Source organism: Bos javanicus, chromosome 13 (assembly GCF_032452875.1).
Source record: "Bos javanicus breed banteng chromosome 13, ARS-OSU_banteng_1.0, whole genome shotgun sequence".
Taxonomy (NCBI): domain Eukaryota; kingdom Metazoa; phylum Chordata; class Mammalia; order Artiodactyla; family Bovidae; genus Bos; species Bos javanicus.
The window spans coordinates 39864460-39890141 of NC_083880.1; the positions used below are offsets into that span (position 1 = coordinate 39864460).

The 25682-nt window shown below is 46.3% G+C and overlaps 1 protein-coding gene across 1 annotated transcript in view; it reads left to right on the forward strand.

Annotated features, from left to right (window-relative positions):
• CFAP61 (cilia and flagella associated protein 61) overlaps positions 1-25682 on the forward strand; it is a 250046-nt gene that overhangs the window by 186716 nt on the left and 37648 nt on the right. The window contains 4 exon segments of the mRNA XM_061435541.1: positions 2560-2852; positions 9710-10037; positions 11291-11382; positions 18256-18461. Coding sequence (XP_061291525.1) covers positions 2560-2852; positions 9710-10037; positions 11291-11382; positions 18256-18461 — 919 coding nt within the window.

Genomic DNA, 25682 nt, shown 5'->3' on the forward strand with positions numbered 1-25682 from the left:
ACTGCACAAAGATAATGGAAAGAATAATCCCCTCCCCGCCTCCCACCCTGGAGTAGGAATGCTTAAAAGCTGAAGGACTGAACTGGCAAAGAATAATAGGCTGACTTCATAACATCGGGTTTTGTGATATTCATGGAGTGATGTGATTTGACCTGTGACTTGTTATTTAGGTAGCAGAAAATTCTAATGGGATTCTACTGTTTTGTGGGATGGGACAATGTAAGTAAATGATCAGTAAAACATGTTTAGATGAAAATTCTGGATGACATCACATAGGCCTCACGTAGGCATAGGCACACAGAGTACTGTGCCCAGAGTAACAATGATTTTGGAATGTTATTCAATGAATACACACACACACACATCCCTGCTGTGGACAGAGCGTGCTTCACCCCCTTGGGCGAGGGTGTGGCCACTTGACTTGCTTTGGTCAAGAGAACGTTAGTGGCTGTTGCCAGGAGAGCCTTGGAAAGTGCCTGAGCAGTCATGCCTGCCCTCCTGCACAGCTCCCAAAAGAGAATATGCCTCAGGTTGCTATTGGTCCAAAGAGGCTGAGAGAGGCATGGTGGTACCGACTTGACACCAACCATAGCTTGGAGCCGTAGCAGCCAGCATTTGTCAAGCCTGCAGACCTGTGAGCTGACCTACCACAGGCTTATTGGTTTTCTGGCATTGAGTTTGAGGGTAGCTTGTTACACAGTATTATTGTGACAATAGCTGACAGTTACAATAACCAAAGTCTCATGTTTGGGGAGGTGTTTCGAATTACATTAAAAGACAAACCAAAAGATAACTATTTAGAAGTTAGCATATATATATATATAGAGAGAGAGAGAGAGAGAGAGAGAGACATCTAATTTAAGTATGAGAGGTTTTATGAAAAGTATTATCTTTTGAAGTCCTCAGACTCTCCAACTGCCTACAATCTGTGGGCAACCCTGGCTAAACATACAGCTCTCTAATGACCCCAGCAGCCTGGCATTGCTATATATAGCCTGTGAGCCTATAATGAAAAAGCAGAATAGTTGCTAAAAGCCCACATGAAGGAGAAACTGCAAAAATAATGAAACTCTGAGTTGCATGGGGCCTAAACGCTTAACCTGTTTCACGGAAAGTGAATGCTGTTTTCACATGCATATTTGAAAGAAGGGACAGAGGACCTCAAATTTGGACAATGTGAGGTTCAAGTTTTGGCTCCCCTGGCGGGCTACTCCTTTGTCGTGTCAAACCTCCAGGAGTCACGTTTTGCAGCAGGTGGGTACCTCAATAATTTAAACAAAATGTTGGCTCTTTCAGCCAAGGGAAATGCAGCTTACTCAGGAATGTCACACTAGTGAGTCTGAATGGGGAGGCGATCAGAGCCCCCAGATCAGAATGTCCTAGGGAAGGCGGGGAGGAGGGGCCCTGCCCCTGGCTTCTGTCCCCCTTGGCCATCCGTGTTCGAGAAGAGGAAGTAGGCGAGGACTTCCTAGGAGCTCTGAAAAATGCCTGAAAGCGATTCCAGTTCCTTTTCTTCTAGGCAAGTAAGATAGCCATTATACCTCCTTTCAGTTTGATTTTTGCATAATTTATTCCACAAAATTGAGTAAATACACTTGCCATTTATTTTGTCTCTTAAAATTCCTCTTCATATCATTTCACAAACAGAAGGAAAAAGAGAGGTAAAGTTTTGTGGTAAAATTGTTACAGCTTGCCTGAAATGTGAGTCCACAGCAGTTTCTTTCTTTGTGAAGAGGTAATAATGCCAATTCCATGTCAAAAATAACATATGAATAGCACATAATACATTTCACTCATATAATAGGATCATTGATCTTAAAATTTATATCATCATCAGAAGAGCATATGTAATTACTTCTGTAATATTTTTAAGAAATATAAATAAATTGTATCATCAAAGTGCTCTCACACAGTAGAAATCTTTCGAGATTATTTTATGATTTTATTTTTCCTCACCAAAAGAATACCCATCAATCTCTCGCTAGGTCTTAACACATTAAATTGTAAAACTCAGGATTTGAATCTTTATAAAATTATCTGTTGCAAAGCAGAATGTTCTAGTCTTTAGTTTTCAAAAAAAAAGTTTTCTTGAAATCAACACAATTCAACAATTAAGTATTAAAATGTCCTTACCATCATGCACATGACTATTTTTTTTAACCATTGTCCTTTTCATGACTCAAGAAGAACTTGCATTTATTGCAAACTTTCGCCATTTTTCCCCCTTAATAAGTATAGCAAGTAGGGGACAAAAGCAAGATAAAAGGTTTTATTTTTGACCGTTTCATTTAGCATAATTTCAACTTTCAAATTATAGGTACATAAACGAATATCCTACTTGTGTGTTAAAAGTACTTGACTACTTTGTGGGATGTTGTGTGTCCATTCTTTGCTAAATTATCTTGGTTGCCGTTGCTAGGTAACACCGCTGGCTTCCCACAGCTGAAAAAAAATGAGAGGGTTGGAGGGAGTAATTCAGCATCATTAGCACTTGACTAATAAGGTTATTGGGTTTTTTTTTTTAAGCTATGTATCTTAGCGATTTGCCCCCTTTTCTAGGGAACATCATCATCTATGGGAACTCAATTGACACATACACCACTGTGGAGACCCTCTTGAGCCTGGGGGTCAGGGGCTCCTGCATCCACCTGGTACAGCACCCACCCACATCCATCATCACCTGCATCAACGACTGCGCCGTGGAGGGCGCGATAGAGGACGCACTCCAGGCTGCAGGGGTGAATGTGTACCGGGACGCACTGCTGGCTCAGTGGAACAATGGGCTGTACCCTGACCCCATCCACACCGCCAGCTTCACCACGCCCACCAAGCCCTTCCAGCTCCCCTGCTCCGTAAGTAGGTCCCCGGAACCTCACTCACCACCTTGGGAGAGCTACCAGCTTTGGGGGACTTGGGGTCTGAAAGGTGATGGGTGACGAGCTTACAGTCGCAGTTTCCCTGCCACCCCTCTCCAGCCCCTGCAAACTTTCAGAGTTTCTGTAGCTACATAAAGAGCCACCCAAACCGAGTGACCTAAACCAACAGTAGTCATCCTTGCGTCTCTCTTGTGGTCCTAGCGTGGGAGCCAGCTCATTGGGCAGGAATCCCTAGAGGTCTTTCCTGAGGATGAAAGGGGACTGGGTGGGGCTGGAGCCATAGAAAAGGTGCGTCCCCCCGCTTGTCGGGCTGCTGGTGTCAGATCAGGCTCAGGTGAGATGCTGATCAGAACAATCACAGACGGCCCCTCCATGGGACTGAGCTTCTCCTCAGCGTGGTGACTGGTTCCAAAAGCACTGGGACAGAGACAGAGAGGATCAAGAGAGATGGAGAGAGACAGAGAGATGGAGAGAGACAGAGAGATGGAAAGAGACAGAGTGATAGAGAGAGACAGAGAGAGAGAGAAACAGAGAGATAGAGCCAGAGAGAAACAGAGATAGAGACAGAGAGAGCCAGAGAGCCAGAGATAAAAACAGACAGATGGAGACAAAAACAGACAAACAGAGAGCCAGAGATACAGACAGAGAGATAGAAACAGAGATAGAGACAGACGCAGAGAGCCAGAGATAGAGACAGACCGAGAGATGATAGAGACAGCGACAGCATCCCTCCTCCTGTGACCTAACCTCATACGTCAAGCAGCATCCTTCGGAGTCCTGGAGGCAGGTCACCGAGGCAGCCCACATGCAAAGGAAGGGGAACTGGACCCCCCACCTTCTATTTGTGGATGGAGTGTCAGGATTTGAGGACTGCCAGCTCCCATACTTCGGCCACCTGATGCGAAGAACTGACTTATTAGAAAAGACCCTGATGCTGGGAAGGATTGAAGGCAGGAGGAGAAGGGGATGACAGAGAATGAGATGGTTGGATGGCATCACTGACTCAGTGGACATGAGTTTGAGCAAACTCTGGGAGTTGGTGATGAACAGGAAAGCCTGGCATGCTGCAGTCCATGGGGTTGCAAAGAGTCAGACACGACTGAGCGACTGAACAACAACCAGCCCCACTGTGAGCAAGTCCCAGGCGCCGTGCTACCCTCTTGCAGTGCATTCTGTCCCCTCCTCACAACAGCTCTGTCACAGGAAGCACCCCCACTTTACAGACAGAACACGGTGACTCCCCATCAGCTTAAGATCTAACCCAGGCTAACAGGGCCTCAAAGTGTACACCGTGTTGACCTCCTAAGATTCTGGAAACAGCTACAGTGGGTCTTTCCCTGTGGAACAGGGACTTAGAATAGCTCAGCTCACAGCCTGTTCAGGAGACGAGCAGAAGCCAGGAGGAAGAGGGGAAGGGGCCAGTTGATGTGCCAGAGAAGCAGGAGAACCCTCAGGGAGGGGGCTGCAGTCAGCGTGAGGGCTGGACTTATGGGGGTCAAGGGTGTGTTGACCCTTGGGTTGGGATGAAGGATACCAGCAGCCTGTGGTGGGAAGACCACCTGGAGGAGGCCTCTGAGGGCTCATGGGGGTCCATTACCTGGCAGTATGGGCCAGTCAGCCTAAGTCAGGGCTTCTCGCCCCAGTGCTCTTACAGGTGGGTGCCATGACCCTCGTCCCCCAGAACCTAGACAGGAGGAGCTCAAGGCAGACTGCATGCCAGAGGAGCTTCCCTACCACCTCTCATTTCATTCTGATAACCCAGGGGATTCTACATTCTGCTCCTCAAGAACATTCATTCCTTCCTTCACTCTGCAGAGATTTATTGAAAGCCTACTAGGTCTCAAGCTCGGTCCTAAGTATGAGGGATATAGCAGTGCAAAAGAAAAAGTTCATAGTATTTTAATAGAAAAGTGTATGTACTTTTCTACATATCTACATATGTATGTCACAATACCTATTTAAGGAGGAAAAATAAAGATCTTCTCATTGGAAGTTTCCTCCGAAAATGATGATCCTAGAAGATGTGTGCCAAGTGTACCCTGGGGGAATTCTGGGGGTGAGTACAAACCCTGCCTAGGGAGCACAGGTACAAGAAAACCTTCCCCAAGTATCTGACTGAATACAGGGTCTGTAGCAGCCCCCACAGGCCTTCACTCTCCTATTAGGTCAGAACTAGAATCAAGGCAAAGACACCTTGCAGATACTTTCAACCCCCTTGATCCAGCATGCCTTCCTGCCCAGACTTCCCCCTAAAGTAATGAGTCAGACCGTGGTCCACTGTCCTTGGGTCCTGTCTCCTGCTCCCCTGCTGTGTTTCTCCCCACCCCACCCCACCCTGAAACTCTCATCTGTGTTTGGCCAACAGTAAGTACCAGCTGGAGATTCCCAGTTGGCATTAGTGGTAAAAAACCCACCTACCAATGCAGGAGATGTAAAAGATGTAGGTTCTATCACTGGGTCAGGAAAATCCCCTGGAGGAGGGCATGGCAGCCCACTCCAGTCTTCTTGCCTGGAGAATCCCATAGACAGAGGAGCCTGGCGGGCTATGCTCCATGGGGTCACAAAGACTCAGACACGACTGAGTGACTTAGCATAGCACAGGTACCAGCTGGGGATTAGAAGCCTAAAGAAGGGAGAGATCAGGGTATGTATCCCTCTGATGATCAGCTTTGAGTAGCATCTCTGTCAGGGCACTAGGAGACTTTTAACAAAAGTGAAAGTGAGTCACTCAGTCGTGTCTGACTCTATGCAACCCCGTGGACCATAGCCCTCCAGGCTCTTCTGTCCATGGGGTTTTCTAGGCAAGAATATTGGAGTCAGTTGCCATTCCCTTCTCCAAGACTTTGATGGGGACAAGTATCTTCACATCTCCACTGTGGTTGTGGGGTCATGGTTTGAATTATGTCCCCTGGAGAGCTATGGTCCTAAGCCTCAGGACCTGAATGTGACCTTACTTGGAAATAGGATCTTAGTGGTTGCTGTCAAGCAAAGAGAAGGTCCTCCTGGATTGGGGTGGGTCCTAAGTCTGATGATTGGTGCCCTTATACGGAGAGAAAGATGTGATGGCAGAGAGGAAGCCCACAGGAAGAAGCCTGTGTGCTGACGGAAGTAGAGATGGATTGATGGCAGCCGCCATCAGATCCTGAATAGCACAAATAGGCAGCAACCGCCAGAAATGAAGACGAGGCGAAGACTGTCTAAAGTTCTCTGTCTAGCTAGATGTTTGTCGATTGTATTGATTTTTTTCACCCAAAGCACCAGCTTTTGAGTTTGTTAATTGTCTCTGTTGTCTGTCAGTTTTCTCTCTCATTGATTTCTGCTCTTAACAATTATTTTCTTTTTTTCTGCTTGCTTTGGCTTTACCATGCCTTTCTTTTCCTAGTTCCTTAAGGTAGAACCTTAGGGCATTATTTATAGAGGCATTTAAAGCAGATGTTTCTTCTAATACTCCATATTTTCAGCCAATATGTAGTATTCAGTTGGCCTTATAGGAGCACATGAATTGTGTTTGAGAGATATGAGAGATCCGTGACTCATAACTTGTGTTCCTGGGGACAGTGCTGGATTTGCTGTTCCAGCAATCGGTCCATTCCACCAACTCGTATGTCTCCAATGTAACCATGTTTTGAATGCCTATGCCAAAATGGTATAAAATAACACGATTTCAGTAGAAGTGCTGGTAATCTTCCAAACCCAGGAAAACAAGGGCTAGTATATTTAATGTGCCCCTTAATAAAAAGTGGAGGCTTCCCTGGTATCTCAGATGGTAAAAGCCTCTGCCTGCAATGCTGGAGACCCGGGTTCGATCCTTGGGTTGGGAAGATCCCCTGGAGAAGGAAATGGCACCCACTCCAGTACTCTTGCCTGGAAAATGGATGGAGGAGCCTGGAGGGCTACAGTCCATGGGGTCGCAAAGAGTGGGACACGACTGAACGACTTCACTTTCACTTTCACTTTAATAAAAGGTAGGTTTACCTAGGAGATAAACTGAGCAGGTAGAAGAACTTTGTGGGGATGTTGAAGGAGAATTCTGAGCATTAATGGTCCTGTTTTGCACATATAATTTCAATTCAAATATTTCTACGTGTTTTTCTATGGATGAGAAGTCTATTTCTATATAGATGGGAAAGGAGTCGAGGCAAAAAAGAAAAGAGGAGTAGAGAGACAGACTCAGAGTGAGGGACTCAGAGAAATATATTTTCCTGTGGTCACTGAGTAAGGTTAAAAGCAGAAAGAATTTATAACAGATTAGAGAGAAAGAGGCTACCTGAATGGGAGTAACTGGGAGAGGATTAGATGTCCAAGTGAACAGAGACAGGTAAAGGGGAAAAGTCCTTGCTGGTTCCCTCAGGAAGAAGAAAGGATATCACAGGGATGGTGGACTCGAGTCAAGTGCTGTCGAGTGGAACTTCCCGTGATGGTAGAAATGGTCCTTACTTGTTCAGTCAGTATGGCAGCCACTGCCACCTGTAGCTTTGGGGCGTTTGAAATAGGCCACAATTGAGGGTCTGGATTTTCAATTTTACTTACTTTTAATTAATTTAGATTTATTTATTTTAAAAATATTTATTTATTTGGCTGTGCCAGGTCTTATTTGCAGCTTGTGGGATCTTTATTTGTGGCACGCAGGATCTAGTTCCCTGACCAGGGATCAAACTGGGTCTGCCAGCAATGGGAGCTCAGAGTCGTAGCCACAGGACCACCAGGGAAAGTGAAAGTGTTAGTCGCTCAGTCATGTCTGACTCTTTGTGACCCCATGGACTCCTTGTGACCCCGTGACCCAGGCTCCTTTGTCCATGGAATTCTCCAGGCAAGTGGAACGCAGTGAAGTGGGTTGCCATTCCCTTCTCCAGGGGATCTTCCCTACCCAGGGATCGAACCTGAATCTCCCACATTGCAGGCAGATCCTTTACCAGCTGAGCCAACAGGGAAGCTGGACCACTTTGATTTAAATGTATGTAGTCACCTGTGATTAGTGGCTGTTGTAGGCTCATTCCTGCCTCACTCCTCATTCACGCACCATTCTTGGGTGGAGAAGGGGTGTGGAATGGCTCTGCTCATTTAACTTCTATGCAGAGTACATCATGTGACATGCCCAGCTGGATGAATCACAAACTGGAATCAAGATTGCCAGGAGAAATATCAACAGCCTCAGATATGTAGATGATACCACTTTAATGGCAGAAAGTAAAGAGGAACTAAAGATCCTCTTGAGGACAGTGAAAGAGGAGAGTGAAAAAGCTAGCTTGAAACTCAACATTAAAAAAAAAAAAACACCTAATATTCATGGCAAAAAGAAGGGGGAAAAATGGAAGCAGTGACATATTTTCTTTTCTTAGGCTCCAAAATCACTGCAGATGGTGACTATAGCCATGAAATTAGAAGACATTTGCTCCTTGGAAGAAAAGCTATCACAGACCTAAATAGTGTATTAAAAAGCAGAAGCATCACTTTGTCTATAAACATCCCTATAGTTAAAGCTATGGTTTTTCCAGTAGTCATGTATGAATTTGAGAGTTGGACCATAAAGAAAGCCAAGTGCTAAAGAACTGATGCTTTTGAATTGTGGTGCTGGAGACACTTAAGAGTTCCTTGGACTGCAAGGAGATCAAACCAGTCCATCTTAAAGGAAATTAACCCTGAATATTCATTGAAAGGATTGATGCTGAAGCTGAAACTTCAATACTTTGGCACCTGATGCAAAAAGCCAACTCACTGGAAAAGAACCTGATGCTGGGAAAGAGCAAGAGAAGGGAGCAACAGAGGACGAGATAGTTAGATAGCATCACTGGCTCAATGGACATAAATTTGAGCAAAGTCTGGGACATGGTGAGGGACAGGGGAGCCTGGCGTGCTACAGTCCATGGGGTTGCCAAGAGTGGGACATGACTTAGTGACTGAATAGCAACAACTAAGATAAAAATGAGTCAATTTAGCCTCTTCCACAACAACTGAAGCCCTAAAAACAAGTAACTTAGCCTGGCTTCCCTGGTAGCTCAGCTGGTAAAGAATCCGCCTGCAATGCAGGAGACCCTGGTTTGATTTCTGGGTCAGGAAGATCCCCTGGAGAAGGGAATGACTACCTACTCCAGTATTCTGGCCTGGAGAATTGCATGGACTGTATAGTCCAAGGGTCACAAAGATCTGGACACGACTAAACAACTTTCCCTTTCACTTTCACTAGATGCTTTAATGAAACATCAATACAGAAGATGATTTCCAGATGAGTGTGAGAAAGTATTAAAATCTGGGCAGAGAATATGGGGGTGGGGCATGCAGGTACCCTGTCTATATTCACTGAATCAGTACCTGCCCTCCCAGGTCAGGAGCCCAGACCTGGAGGGTATGGAGGTGAACGGGGTATCCTGCAAGGACAGGCTTTCTGGGCTTAAAGGGCCAGGAATGGGGCAGTCTGAAGACTCAAGAGTGGACAAGGTGACCCCAAGAAGGAACCTGGAGAAACATGAGTGTCAGACACCAGAGAGGAAAATGGAAGGAGACTGAGAAGGAGTGATTTAGAGTGTCCTGGAATGAGGGGCAAGTGGTATCTATGAACATAAACCTCCTTACAGGGGAGAACGTGCTCTCGTGGGAGACGTTCCACTATGCGGCATCCATTGCTGGATACCTAGATAAGCGATTAAAAAAAAAGAGTGACATTGAGTGATATTAATTTGTTCTTCATCTGAAAGATACCCACACCATTAGGACATACTCTTAGTAGATTTAGGTTTTCTAGTGCGCCCCAAATAATAAAATGGAGATGATCCAACCTCTTGGGAAGGTACAGTGAAGAATGATAACTAAGGATAATGTGTCTGTTCACTTTGTAGATGTTCTTCAGCTTCCTCGAGAAGAACGTGGATTATGAAACGTTCAAAGCCTTCAATGATGCATGCCTGGTCTACGACGGCCGACTTGTGATCGACAGCAACTTCCACACCAACGACATAGCCATCAGAGCTGCCGGCCCCCTCACCAAGTTCTCCAATAGGTACTACTCGAATGAGTGGACTCACAGCAACTTCAATTCCAAAGAAATCGGCTTCCAACTGGCAGCAGCAATGCTCAAGCTCTTCGATCCGACTCTGGAGCCTGTGACCGAACCACCGGCCGACCTTGACCGACTCATCCCCATGTACAAGGGAGCCAAGATCAAAGGTGTGTAGGGGGCCACCCTCATCCCACTGCTGCAGCCGCTGGTTGGGTCTGGACCAGCCAGCCCCATTTCCCATAGGCTTGGTGAGGAGGCATTGCTGTGTGTCAGTGGCTTTGCAAAGAGATGTGGGGAGGGGGGCTCTCTCATGTTTAACTGTTTATGATGGACCTGATTCTACCATGTCAGTTCTGTGATGGTCACTCTATGTATAAGGCCACTGAGACTAGGGGATGGTCAGTAACTTGCCCAGAGGCTCCTCACCACTGGTGTGTGGTGTGATGCCCTGACATCTTGCCAAACTTTTATTCTCACTGAAAGTTGAGAGATCAGGGGAGCTTCCAAGCCTCCCATGCTTCAGTCTGCTATCTGAAATAATAAGCACAACTTGTAGCAGCTGTAAAATGGGTCTACTCTAATCCCCTCTGTTTTATTGGCTCCTAAGGAGGTCATCACATGAGTAACACAGAATTTCCTTATATTTGGGAGATGGACCTTCTGTCAGAAAAATGCACATATTTATAGAATTGTGTATGTGTACTTCCAGAGAGTTGATGGGCCAACACCCATAATCATCCATGGACTCCTGGGGGGAGGGTCTGTGAACCCTAATCCAGTAGACAGAACATCAGTCTAAAGGGGCAGAAACCCAACATCCCAGTCTTTGTGTTTATCTGCCCAGCGAGAGGTCATGATCGCCTCTTCACTCTGGACAAGACCTTAGGGAGGGCGGTGGCCATGGAAAAGGACAAGTCCCGGTTGTCAGAAGATGCTATGAGTGGGACCTGGCTTGGGCTTCTGGGGCCAGCTAGAAATAGTAACCATTTCATAATCCACATTTTCTAAAGCCTTGAACAAGGACTTTGTTGACTTTCCTTATAACATTTACTTTTTTTAGTATGTTGGTTACACAGTGGAGGAGGACAGAGAAAGGGAACATCTTGGCCATGTTTACAAAGCCTTGGTAGGTGGGGATTAGAGGGCCGTGAGTTATGGGAAGTCAGGATGCACAGGGTCAGCCTGGACCTCTTAGAGCATTGGTGTCTGTATTGTGTGCTATTATGGCACATTCACCTTGGTTGTATTAAATGTTATCAGCCCCAGGGTGTCCCTTGCCAACAGAGGCACTTTGGTGGGAAAGTGAGTGGCACACACCACAGCAGGTGTCTCTGGTGGTCTTGTGGTGTAGATGTCAGCCTTGCTACCCATTTGTTCACCCAACTGAAATAAAATGTCTAAAACTGGCCTTCTTCACTAGGAGGTATCCTCCCTGGGTCTTACCATTACTTGCATGTCTCCAAGCCCGCCATTCCAACCCCTTTGGAGGTACAGAGGGCCCAGTCTGATTTTGTAAGTATTCTTCCTGAATTTCATTTTACTTTCAAATATAGCACTTTGTTTCCGGGGGTAGGGGGTGAAATTCTTAATCCACAGTTTTTAGTGTCATGTATTGGTTCTTGCATCAGAAAGCCATGGGCCAGCTGGCCCCTGAAATGGCCCCTACTCATTCCTGCCCCTTGGTATCCATGTCCATGAATGGTCCCCGCCCACACTGACCAGGGCTGAGGTGTGTAGCCAGCAGGATATTGCATAAATGATAATGTGTGCCTTCTGAGGCCAGGTCCTGAAAGATCCTACAGCTTCCAACTTGCACCCTCCTGGGTCACTGCTACCATATCCTCAGGTCACCCGGTTGGCCCTTTGGTGGGGTCCTCATGGAAAGGGATTGAGGATTCCTGCCCCAGACATTCCACAATTTGCTAGTCATGTGAGGAGCCATCTGTGTGAGTGGTCCTCCAGCCCCAGTCCAACCTTATGATGCAGCCCTGGCTGATATCTTGACTACAAATTTTGCAGGAGACCATGAGCCAGAATCCCCTAGCTAAGCTAGTCCCAACTTCTGTGACTCCCAAAGACTAAGGTTGTAAAAGTTGATTGTCATTTTAAGCCATTTATTTTTTTAGAGCAGTTTTAGGTCCACAGCAAAATTGAGAAAAGGGTACAGAGATTTCCCATACATCCCCTGAGCCTCTCACGCATAGCTGCCCCCGTTATCAACATCCCCACCACAGGGTATGTTTGTCACAACTGATGAACCAACACTGGTGCATCATCACCAGAATCCCACAATTTACATGATGATTCACTCTTGGTATTGTACATGCTGCGGGTTTGGACAAATGTATGATAACATGGGTCCACCATAGTGGTGTTATACAGACCAGGGTCCCTACCCAAAAAATCCCTTTGGTTCCACCTGTTCTTCCCTCCCGCCCACCCCTGCAACTCCTGGCAACCAGTGACCTTTTTTTTTCACTGTCTTCATAGTTTTGCCTTTTTCAGAATATCATAGAGTGGGAAGCAGTCTGTCACCTCTTCAAATCAGCTTCTTTCACTTAACAATTTGCGTTTAAGTTTCCTCCATGTCTTTTCATGGCTTGAGAGTCCATTTCCTTTTAGCCCTGAATTTTATATATATATATATATATATATATATATATATATATATATATATATATTCTGCTGTCTGGATGCACCACCAGTTTATATATCAAACTGCCTCCTGAAGGCCACTAAGCCACAAAGTTCTGAGGTAGCCCATGATGTATCCATCAATAATTAAAATTCTCGATGTCACCTCTGTGGTGACAACAGGCAAATTGCTGAGGGTCTGATGTCCGTCTGGACCCCCTGGTGCTCCTGCTCCTCTGAATGACACTGGAAAGACCGTGGAGGTGAAGCAGAAGCTGTGTGTGCTTGGGGATTGCGGGGAGGGCGGTGTTCCCCTGGCTTCAAGGTAGCTAGAGAGGAAGTAAGGACACAGGGTGGCTGGCCAGTTGGGAGCTCCCCAGGTAGGACTGTCTGGCAGCTGGCCCCAGAGTGGCATCTGTTGTAGCGGAGGCTTTCCTTCCGTGTGTCATGTTTGTGTTTCATCAGTGAGGCAACCACTGGGGGTTGCCTGCTTCCATTCCCATTTTCACATCCTGATTTTTTTTTTTCCTTTGGAAGATTAGCAATCTAACTTAAAATAAGCACATTTCCCAGATTTCCTTGAGAATGAGGTCAGCCACATGGCAGGTCCTGGCCAGTGAGATGTAGTAGAAACTGATGGAAATTTCCATCAGGAGAACAGACTCCAGACCTCCCAGGCTTCTGGCCCCACTTTGGGAAGTCAGAATCCCAGTGTTCCAGTTGTCTTACCGTGGACTTTGGGCAAGTTATCAACTCCACTGCTTTTCTGGGATCATTAGGGATCATATATAAAGTAACACTCCCTTCAGGGAATAAAACAGGTGCCCCATCAGTGGTGAATGTTGTTAATCATAGTTACAGATAAGTACTGAGACCTGGTTCTGCTGAGGAAAGGTCAGATGCCATGTGTTTAAAACTTATTTCCCTTGGGCCTTCCAAGATTCTTTTAGGCATGTCCCATATCCATGGTCTGATGCAAAATGCTTAAAGTAAGGACCATAGTCAATGGTCTCCAGTCTCTATTGCTCTATAACAAAGCTTAGCAACATGAAGCAGCCCTTGGACTGTGCTCAGATTCTGTTGGTTAGGAGTTTGGACAGGACACAGTGGGAGCAGCTTGTCTCTGCTCAGCTGGGAAGACTTAGTAGACTAGGGGTAGCCCAGTGATTGGGTCCTCTAACCGAAGGCTTGTCACTGACCTGGGCTGGCACGGCTCAGCCACAGAGATTGCTGGCCAGAGCATCACACCTGGGCTGCCCATGTCACCTGGGCTTCCTCACAGCCTGGTGGCCTCTGAGTGGTGAGACTGCCTGCGTGGAAGCTCAGGACTCCCAAGTGCAAGGGTCCCCACCAGCCAGCTGGACACTGCGCTGCCTTTTATGACTCAGCCTTGAAAGTCAAATAGCAGTCACTACCCCCACATCCTCTGCTGGAGCAGTCACAGCCCAGTGGGATTCAAGGAGAAAGGACAGAGAGTTCATCTCTCAATGGGAAGATAGTCAAGGTCAAGTGTAGAAGAGCATGTGGGATGGGGTACCACTGGGGCCATCTTTGGAAAGTATAGTTTGCCACCAATCATGTAAACAGGAGGCAACTCGGATGATGAGTTTGGAGTGTGACCAACGGACACTTTGGTCTTTGTAGATAAATACCTGGAACCAAGTAGTTTCAAAAACTAGGAAATACTGGACTTGATTTTGGACAGAACAAGATTCTTTAAGGACAGTGTGTGATTTCTGACATGCAATATCATTTGTTTATGAACCACAGCTCTCTCTGGGAATAAAGTCAGAGGATGCGCCAAAGGAAGTTTTAGTTAATGACAGTTTTAAAAAGACTAGAACTTGAATAGCTTCTTTGGCTGGTACTGTGACAGTATTTGAGTAGGAACCCTGACTGTAATTAACCATTTTGCCAGGCGGGCCTCCTTTTTAATTAGTATAAAAGATCTAAACAGATTTTTCCCCCATTTTATTCACCAAGAAAAAAAATGTAGGATGGTTCCATGGCAATCTTTGGGGGTTGGAACTAATTTGATTAAGTAAAATTGTTGCCAAAATGGCCAGGCAGTTGCCTAAATATCACCAGTGGGTGGAGAATGGAACCCTTGGAGCAATATTTCACTCGAGAAACCAAATTACTGTTCTCACAATGATTGTAGTACAGATGAACCTCATCAGAGTCTTTTAACACTCTATCCTTAGGATATTTAAGTAAGAGATGCTTGAGTAATTCACTCGGTAGCCCGACAAAAGGAAGAAAGGGTCCCCAAGTTGTCTACATAATAAACTGATCTACAGATTCCAGTCCACATGCTTTGTTGGCTTATCCTCCATGGAATAAAGAAATGTGTCACAACAAACCCTGCCTTGGATACCACTAAATTTAAAACTGTGTGTTCATCGTGGGGGCTGAAACCTGGGTTTCTAGCACGCCGAGTCTGATTACCCCTGGGTCTTCCACTTGGCGTGAATTCCAGAGGCATGTTCCAATCTTTGTCAAAATCATAAAGGAGCTCAAAAGAATAATTATATTCAGGAAAAGATGGGAAGACAAAAAAAAAAAAAAGACCCACATCAGAACCAGTTACTCTGTCAAAATTTTAAATTCAAGACCTGAATATCCTAACAATTAACTCATGTATTTAAAGGAAGAAACTCACTACATCCCCAAGAACTGGAAAGCATGTGAAACCATCACTGTTACCCCAGAATCCCTCATGGGGTGGCCGGGCTAGAAGCTGCCTAAAGTCCTTGTTTAAGGATAAGCAGAAAGTGTTCTGGACTTCACCAGATTTTCCCATCTGCTGTGACTAGAAATGACCTAAGAAATTTAGATCAGTCTGCCCAGCCCCACGGGGTAACTTGTGTCTGAAAAACCCACTCGTAAGCGACTTGTCTTTCGTGTCAATGCAAACTGTTTCCATGCCACAGGCCCAGAATGGCCCCCTAGTTATGTGATCACGGTGCCAAGTCTTATTAACAATAGTCATGGTCACTTCCAGAGTTAAGCTAAGCTATCTCTGCACCACTGGGCCTTTCCTTCCTCCACACGGCTGCTCTCTGAGCTCTTTAAGGGCTGAGACACACAGAGGCAACCCACGGATTGTAATTCGACTTTTAAATTAAAAAAAAAAAAAAGGACTTCCCTGATGGCCCAAGTGGTGAAGAATCCACCTGCCAGTACAGGGGACAAGGGATCTATCTCTGGTCTGGGAAGCTTCCACATGCCTTGGGGGCAACTGAGCCTGTAAGCAAGTACTGAACCTGCTGTCTAGGGCCTGTGTGCAGCGACAAGAGAAGCCACTGCAATGAGAAGCCTGCACACCGCAATGAAGAGCGGCCCCTGCTCGCCGCACCTAGAGACACCTGAGCAGCAGAGAAGACCCAGCACAGCCAAAAGTCAAATAAAGGAATAAAAATTATTTAAAAAATAAGACCAACTCGCCTCAACCCCAAATAAGCAGACCAACGATGGTGCTGATGACTCATTAGCCCTCCTGCATGGGATGACCTCAGAGGGAGGGCCCATGATGCTCAGATTCTCCACCAGCAACCTGCCAGGACCCCACGGAAACATGGCAAGACACCACCCATGAGGTCACCGTGAACCTCGCTCTGAGGTGCTCCGTATCCCCCGAATCAGCCCCCACGTACTGGTGCTTGTGAGCCATTGTGAGAGTGGGATATTCAGTGAAAGTCTTTGCCGAGCCCAAAATATTAGTAGCCATGTAGGTGGATCTCAAGACGTACCCCTTGGATACCCAAGTGCTTTTCTGTAATCACTCAGCATAAATAAGTTTCAAAGATGAAGAGGAGGGTCCAAGGCCTTGTGGGATCCGCTCTCCACTGAGCCCTGGGGAAACCTGGCACCAAAACTATTGCAAGCTATGGCCAGTGCCCCCTCTCCCGGGACCCCAGTCACCCTACCTGCGAGGTCAGGGGGCAGCCCCACCCCCAGCTGTTCATGCCCTTCACCAAGGCACCCCTGACTGCAAAGGGGCCTCCAGGGGTCAACTTTACTTGCTGGCTCATCATAGCAAAGCTATTTCTGAATTAAATACACACGGAGATAGAGCATGATGAATGTTCCTGTTATGTGCATCTCTAAGGAGAAACACAAGACTTTAAAGACTATATGAGTTTGATACCAGCAGTTTTAGTCTTAGCAACCCCCCCATTAACATTTTGTTAAAATGTTGACACAAAAGCAAATAAATGATCCCATGTATTTTTATGAAAATAGAATGAATCTGTGCAAGTTATAAAAATTACAAATTGATAGACTGTACTTCTGCAGTATAAAATGTACTGGAAACATATTTCCGTTATGAAATACAGTTTACCAATAATTTCTATTGGATACACTGTATCCCATTGTGCAGATGTACCATTGTTTTGTTAGATAACACCTCACTGCCTGTTGTTTTCAGCCCTTTGCTATGGAGGTAGATTCCCTCTCTGTATCCATCCATCTCTATGATGATGGACTTGGTGCACCTCGCTTGGGGTGCCATCCTCCACCTCTTCCCTAAACTGAGTTTGTTCTGTCCCCTACTGTCACGCACATCCTTGGGGCTGGGCCAGGACTTACCTGTCAACCCTCCCCTCTGTCTCACCTTGTGCCTTTGTGAGTGACTGGTTCCTCCTCAGAGCTTAGCCACAAGATACCCAAACACCCACCAGTTGCTTCAATTTACTTAAAAATCCAGGTAAACCATGTGTTCTTGTTTAGATAGTGTCTCCAGGGGATGTCCGAGACTCAGTAAATGTTTGGGATCCTTGCAGTTCACCTTGTGGTGGATTTCTAAATGTCACAGTCAAGTTCAGGGCAAAAGCTTCAATCAATATGCTCTCAGGAGAGATTCACTGAACATTATTGTGTCCTGGGTTCAGAGTCCAGGGCCAAAGTGCAGGTTCAGCCACCACCAGCCAAACCCAGGTTTGTCCACAGACAAACAGAGGTTCTGCTCATTGCCGGAGCCGGTGGGAAGCATGTCTCCAGCTGTTTGGTTGGTGGCCACCAGGGGCTGAAATAGAAAAAGTAGTCGTGACTGGAGCAGAGAGGCGTCTTTCCTCGTCACCTGGGTTCACGTGGTAGTTTCAGTCCGTTTCTAGAAGACATAAAGCCAGGAACCTCCGCCTCTCCTAATTTACAAGCTAACAAGTAGCCAACACATCGTGTGTGTGCTTATTTCCCGTGAGCTGGAACCTTCTTCATGGAAACACACCTTCCCAGTCAAACCTCCCCAAACCCAGCTGTCAGAGGTTTACCTCTACCTTGCTTCCTTTGTTCAAGTAAAACTTTAAAACCTGTCGTTCCTTTTGACCACCTTTGACTAGGAGCTTTTCTCAAAGTGGTACTGTGAAAAATTAAGAAAGTTAACAGTCTTAGGACACCTCACAGGACAGAAAAGACCCAGTTCCACGGACCAGCTGAGTGAGGTATTGAAGAAAGGAGAATTGGCCATAACCTAGCAACCAATTTAGAAATGTGGAGTGATGTAGTCACAGTGTGAACTATCCCGAGGAACTTTTAGTCATTAAGTCCACATGCGTTTAGTCATTAAACCACATGTGTGGTTTCTGACACGCACTTACCTTCAGTTGATCTTGGTCAATACCTACCACTGTGATTTGCAACAAGCAATAACATATACCCTGTTATATTTGAAAAATAAATTGCTGTGACAAAGTTGCCAAAGTCCAGACATGTTTCTAATGGGGTTTTTCTGATGCCCGCCCCCACCAGGGTTCAGAAATAGTAACGGGTAACGTGAAGAATGGGAATTACTTCCGCATCCACATCAACAAGTACAGGATGGTGGAAACCATCACGTGCCTTTCCAAAGTGCCTTTCCCCGCCTCCAACTACATCCGCTTGTTTGGTCAGCACGAGCAGGCCCTCAACAACCTGTGCGCTCGGTATGAAGATGGGCTGGTCCCAGATCTCTACAGGTAAGCTGGGCATTGCCCTCTCCTGATTGGAAATGCAAACACAGGCAGTCAGTGTCTTGTGAATGAGAGAGGTATTTTGTGATGTGCCAGCAAGTTGATGGGAACCCCAGGGAGAGCTATGCTGTGCTCAGTTGCTCAGTCATGTCCGACTCTTTGCAACCCTATGGACTATAGCCCACCAGGCTCATCTGTCCCTGCAGATTCTCCAGGCAAGAATACTCGAGTGGTTGCCATGCCCTCCTCCAGGGGATCTTCCCAATCCAGGGATCGAACCCAGGTCTCCTGCATTGCAGATGGATTCTTTATCATCTGAGCCACCAGAGAAAACCTGGGAGAAGTTAGAGCTTCTCAACCGTGAAGGGTGTGAGACCACCAGCATCAGCCAGAGAATGGAGAAGCCCACAGAGAAGAGCATGGACTCTTGGTGTGTCCACATGTGGCCCTGTGGCCATGTGCAGGCTGGGTTCCAGACATATCCCCGCATGGCTTCCATGCCACAGATGATATTCAAGTCTCTCTTGAGACACAGGCTGCTAAGAGTAGTGATCAGAAACGTAAGAAGTCAATTTGGAGGCAGGATGCAGAGGCACCTGGTCCTGGTGGGAATCCCTCCAACGCAGGCAGGGTGTCTGTGACTCCAGCCACCTTCTCAGGGCACATGCTCTAACAGAGGAGGGTGACCATTTGCCTAAGGCGTTGAGTTCTGCTCTGGCAGGTTACTCAGACTGGGTGGTCTAGACCCATCTTTTCAATTCAGAGAACTTATCCTATAACTCTAGGAAGGCTAGAATTTTAGAGTAGAACTCTCAATCTGCTGCTTAGAAAGGTTAGGAGAATTTCTGTGTGTCCACAAAACAAGATGACAACAAACAGAGATGTAGAATTCTGGGGTCCTCAGTAGCCATGGGGGAGTCTGGAACATCAGAAGCAATCCCTCTTCCCTCTTATAAGAATGTTTTTAAGTTGTAGAATAATCATAGAAACAAACAAACAAAAAGTATATAAAGCATGTATGTACTTTATAGGATAATAACCTTACTTAGAGGCTTCTCGGGTGGCGCTAGTGGTAAAGAACCTACCTGCCAGTGCAGGAGATATAAGAGATGTGGGTTCGATCCCTGGGTCAGGAAGATCCCCTGGAGAAAGGCATGGCAACCCACTCCAGTATTCCTGCCTGGAGAATCCCATGGACAGAGGAGCCTGGCATAGGGTCAGTTCATAGGCATACAGTTCATAGGGTCACAAAGAGTCGGACACGACTGAATGACATAACACGCACGCACACATGCAACCGTACTTCAAAGCACCAGTCTGATCACATCCACCTCCATCTCCTTGGTGGTCACCACTGTCCTGTGATTTGGGTTAATCATTCCCTCTCTTTCTTGGAAAGCAGGGATCAGCCAGCTTTCCCTATAAAGGTCAGGGTGGTAAATACTTTCAGCTTCAGGGGTCACATGACTTCTGTTCCAAGAACTCAAGTCAGCGTCCATGCCGTGAAATCCGCCATGGAGTGTCCGTAAACCAGTGAACGTGGCTGTGTCCCAGTAAACCTGCGTACTGAAACAGGCAGCAGGCCAAGCCTTGTTTTAAAGGTGTACCATGTATCTGATTTCCTAAATGATGTACTGATCCATTTTACCTGTTTTGAATCAATTCTGTGGCTGCTGAAGAAAGTCAGCGCTCCATTTGGGGCTCTTGTTTGCGAGCTTGTCCGTGGCCGTGTGTGTAGCTGGAGTTCATGTGCTTTCCCTGCTGTGTGATATTCCCAAGATAACAAAATCGTCTTGCAGCTCATCTGTCCATTTTCAGGTCGATGGGTGTTCAGATGGTTCTAGTTTGGCACGGTTGGTGTCCTGGGCACACCTCTTTGCAGGAATTTCTCTCAGGTGTACTAGGTGATGCCCAGATGCTGCCCAAGGTAGTGGTGTCTGCTCCACTTGCTCACCCGGCTGTGAGAGCCCTCCACAACCCTGGCAGGCCCCTGCACCATTCAACTTGAACATTTGGCCATCCTGGTGGTGTGGGAAGCTGTCTGACCCATGTTGTAGTGTTCTCGTCCCTGGTTTCTAATGCAGTTTAGTGGTTTTCATTTGTTTGTGTCACCATTCATGGTAGTTTCTAGGAAGTGCTTGTCTATGACATTTGTCCATTTTGGGCAAGATATCATCTCTTACTAACTCCCAGTATTCATTTATATGTTCTGGATACAAACTTGGTTTGTTTTGTTTCCTTCCTTCGTCTTCTTCTATTTTGAGGCTTGTCTTTTCACTTCTTTTATGAAGAAAGTGGATTCAACCAAGCATTCTGGTCAACCAAGCATGGATTAGGTAGTACCATAGCATTTACTATTGAAAAAATATGCATGTAAGTGGGTCCACACAGTACTGTTCAAGGGTCAGCTCTGTAGATCTTGATTTATGTGGGTCTCTTTAAATAGCTCAATAAAGGTTTATTATTTTCTCCATCAATGGCTTGTGTTATTTTCATTTGATATGATCCAAAGTGGGCTTCCCTGCTCAGCTGGTAAAGAATCTACCTGCAATGCAGCAGACCCCAGTTCAATACCTGGGTCAGGAAGATCCCCCTGGAGAAGGGATAGGCTACCTGCTCCCGTATTCTTGGGCTTCCCTGATGGCTCAGTTGATAAAGAGTCCCCATGCAATCCCGGAGACCTGAGTTCGATCACTGGGTTGGGAAGATCCCCTGGAGGAGGGCATGGCAATCCACTCCAGTATTCTTGCCTAGAGAATTCCCACGGACAAAGGAGCCTGGCAGCTGCAATCCATGGAATCTCAAAGAATCAGACATGACTGAGTGACTAAGCACAGCACATGATCCAAAGTTCCCTATGTTTTTATTACTGTTGTAAGTATCATTTTCTTACTGATCGCTGCTATATGGTTTATGGAAATGTGCTAACTTTTTGTATGGTCTTGTAATCTGCAAATTTGCTAAGCTCCTTCATCCATTCAAATAATTTACCTGTAAATTCTTTTAGACTGTCCACACAAAAAATTATATCATCTGCAAATAGTGACTGTTTTGTTTGTTTCTTCTTTTTCAATCTTTGTAGCTCTTTTTCTTTTTCTTGTCTTACTGCACTGGCTAAGATGTATGATAGAAGTTGGGATAGAAGTAGTGATGGATGGCACCCTTGCCTCATTCTTAATTTTAAAGGGAATGCTTTCAATATTAAGCATGTGACATTTGCCATACATAATTTTGTAGATACGTTTTTTCATAATAAGAAAGTTTATTTTTATTACTGTCTTGCTAAGCATTTTTAGCATGTATGGATTTTTTTTCCAGGAAGAGTACTTAACTTTTGAAACATTTTATGTATGAGGATGTCTTCCTATATGTTTCCCATTATAAATTATACTTTAAGTATCAAACTTCTTAATCATAGACTTTTTCTCCTTAAATCTCTGTAGACTTGACTCCATTATTTACTGAAAATAAAACACTTCAAGTATTTAGAAAGTGAATTCATTTGTTCCTTATCATCTAGGTAGGGATTTATTATTGCTGTCAGTTTTACCCAAAATATTTGAGCTGGTGGGGTATCAGTTCTTTGTCAAAGAAGATTTTTGTGGGAGCTATGCATTAAGAGTCTTCTCTGAAAAGAAAATTTGACCAAATTCAAAAGCCATTGTCAGGTTTTTTTCCCTGAGAAGAAGGTATGTTGAAAGAGACAGACTTTGTGAGTTTGAGACCACTGGTTGGGGCACAGCTATTAACTGATGGTAGAAATAATTTAAACAGTTAATTTGGTTTGCTAGGCGTGAATACTTGGGATGGAAGATGGGACAGCACTGGCTATTGGGACATGCCAATTGACATCTGTAAGAAAGTTTCAGGGGGAATAGTGGTTAACTGCAGAAGGGACTGCTGATCAGGTCCTAGTGTGGTACCCAGGATGCCCCCAGGCCCCGCCCATCCCTCCCGGACGCATGTTAGCGTGCACGAACAGCTGTGGCCACGTTCTTTTCAAGTGCCACGAAATGCTGCCAGGTCCCGTGCTGATTCTTGGCCCTGTCTGCTTGCCCTGTCTGCTGTCAGACCCGCTGGCAAAGCTCTTGCCCGGCAGGCAGGGTGAATGGTTTAGCTGATTTTGGCCGAGATATGATTACCAATTGTTTCCCTGACCTGGGCAGCACCAGCAACCCCTCTTGTTCAAATCTGGGCATGATTCCATCTGCTGCATCTGGGGGCACCTTCCTTCAGGCTGCAAGGGCTGACCATTAACTAGCCACTCTGTCTCCAGCAAGGCAGACGTGACCTCAAGGTCAAGTTCCTCTCTGAGTTCAGCAAAACCCTCTGGATCCTTTCTCTCCACTTCCCTCAGGCTAGTCTCACGCCATCACGGGCCAGGACAGAGGCAGTGCTGGTGGCCACAGCGGGAATGGTGGCAGCCACGCAAGCAGACGCCATAGCAGCCAAGGCCTCGCCAGCCAGGGGTCTGGCTGCCCGAGCACAGGCTCGCTTGGAGCCATTTGGGGCACATGGTGGTGGCCGAGCAGTCAGCGGTGATACCCAAGCCGACAGCTGTCACAGGACTGCAGTGCAGCTGAGGGTCTGGAGCCAGGCTGGCTTGGAATCTACCTCTGGTTTATCTTTTGTCTTCCCCTTGGCGCGCCCGTGCAAACTGCCAGTGATGAAGAGAACAAATTCCCCCCTGGTGACCACGTGTGTGCACCTGTGATTGCGTGTGTCTGTGCGAGTGTGTCTGCTGGAGTATGTCTGCTGATGTGTGTGGAAGAGACAGAAATAAATTGATGGGTTGACTGATTTATCACTTTGAGAAAAGAAAGGAGTCCAAGTAATCATTTGTTCCTTTCTGAACCATCCAGCATTGAAAATCACGTAACAAATATGCTAGAAAATGAACTTTTCCCTGATCTTCCCCTAGGAGCGCCTGTGTCCTGCAGTGGCCCACACACACCTACACACACCTGTCGTGACCTCCATACCCCCAGCCCCTACCCACTTTGACAGCAGCCCCTTCCCTCCACCTGCTGGTGCTGCTTTGCCCTCAGATACTAGGGCAGAGGCAGCTTCCTCGGGGTACCAGGGAAGCAGAGATGGGAACCGTGGGTGAAGAGGAGAGGGAGGCTGAGGCGGGCCCCTGCAAAGTCCCCATCACGGGGCTCCAGTAAGGCCTGTCCCATCCTGTGCCTTCCCCACATTTTCAACCGTCCTCATCTTCATTTACTCCTCTTAGCGGTTGGCCCTGTGAAGAAAAGCTCTTGCCTCCTGAATCCCTTCCCCTTAGCCTTAATTAACAGTCTGTAGCATCCTTTATCCTCACGGCGTGAATAGGTCTTGCCCCGGCCTCTTTGTGTGAGCCCATCAGATACTCATGAACCTTGATTAAATCACCTCTTTTCACATCTTCACATGCTCAGCTGTCAAAGGCTGCCCTCGCCCGGCCCTCTCCTCCTGTGAGTGCCGCGTCCCCCTCTGCACTTCCCAAGTGCTCGGATGGCCTATTTTTAGTGAGTAAGTGCTGCCGGGCACAATATTATAAATGGGACAGGAGCAGACCCTTTAAAAGGCTGCCATTACATTTTTGATCTGCAAAACCCAAGGAGTGACTCCCTTAGGAAAGCTGCCGTGTGCCATCTCTTCAGAGCAGCCAAGCAGGAGGCTGCCAGCCCATGTTGCCTCCCGATTCATTCACCTATTAGACTCAACTGGAATAATTTAATCATAACTTAAGTGTCTTTTGGTTCGTCTGTGGTCGGTGACCTTGTGCTGTGTCCAGTAGAAAATCACACACTGTGGCTCAGCTGGTAAAGAATTGCCTGCAATGCAGGAGACGTGGGTTTGATCCCTGGGTTGGGAGGATTCCCTGGAGAAGGGAAAGGCTACTCACTCTAGTATTCTGGCCTGGAGAATTCCATGGACTGTATAGTCCGTGGGATCACAAAGAGTTGGACACGACTGAGCGACTTTCACTAAATTCCAGGTGCCCGTTTTTCTAGACCTATCAAAATCTGAGTGAACCATGACTGCTCACTCCACCTCATCAAGTATTTTTTGCATACCTAAAATTTGTTTGAGTGGACTTCCCTGGTGGTCCAGTGGCTAAGACTCCATCCTCCCAATGCAGGGGGCCCGGGTTCAATCGTCAGGGAACTAGACCCCACATGCTGCAACAAAGTTCAAAGATCTCACATGCCACAGCGAAGACCCATCTCAGCCAAACAAAAAAAATAAATGTTTAAAAATAAAAAAAGAATTTATTTATTGGGTAATAGTTCTCCCAAGATGCAAATTTCTGTGTTGGCCACATACTTGCCTTTCTGGAGACCTTTAGGTCAGTGTTCCTGCCAATCTTTGATTTCGGATAGTGCCAATCCCATTCCATAGCCTGATAAAGAAAGCTGGTTAAATGATTTGCTAAAATCAAAATCCACTCTCTTCATTTTCCTTCCCCATCATTTAGCTCTATTTTCCTGCCCTTGTCTGTATTTGCACACTTTACCTGGGCTCCTCACTGGTCATCCCTTGGCCTCCTTGCTCTAAGAACATCTCCTTGCCCACTGGTGTTTCTCATGCAACCACGTTACCTTTGAGGCTGAACCCATATTTTGGAACATCCCTAATTACTGAGGCAGTCAACCTCAGGTCTCTGAGTATAGATCAGTGCGGGAGCAAAATTCCATCTAACACAACCTATGTCCATTTTTATTTGTAATACTGCTCTGCTAAGACCAGGGTTGGGCTTGCCTGATGGCTCAGTGGTAAAGAATCCACCTGCCAATGCAGGAGACGCGGATTCAGGAAGATCCCACATGCTGTGGAGCCGCTAAGGCCGTGTGCCACAACTATCGAGCCTGTGCTTTCGAGCCCAGAAGCCAAAAGTACTGAAGCCCACATGCCCTACAGCCCCTGCTCTCCCCATCAGGGGAAACCACCGCAATGAGAAGCCCATGTACCAAAACTAGAGTAGGCACAGCTCCCTGCAACTAGAGAAAAGCCCATGTAGCAGTGATGACCCAGAACAGTCAAAAAAAAACAGACCAATTTTTTTTTTTTATATGTCACCTCCCTCTTTCCTTCAGTAACATTTGTGTGGAATTAACCTCCCCTGGGATGAAGGACAAGGTTGTTTTGAGCCATCTTGAACTCATAGCCAGTGAGTGTCCCTTCAGACACTCATCCCAAGATGATAATGTACAGGAAAAACAAACGCAGATTTTCACATGGTCA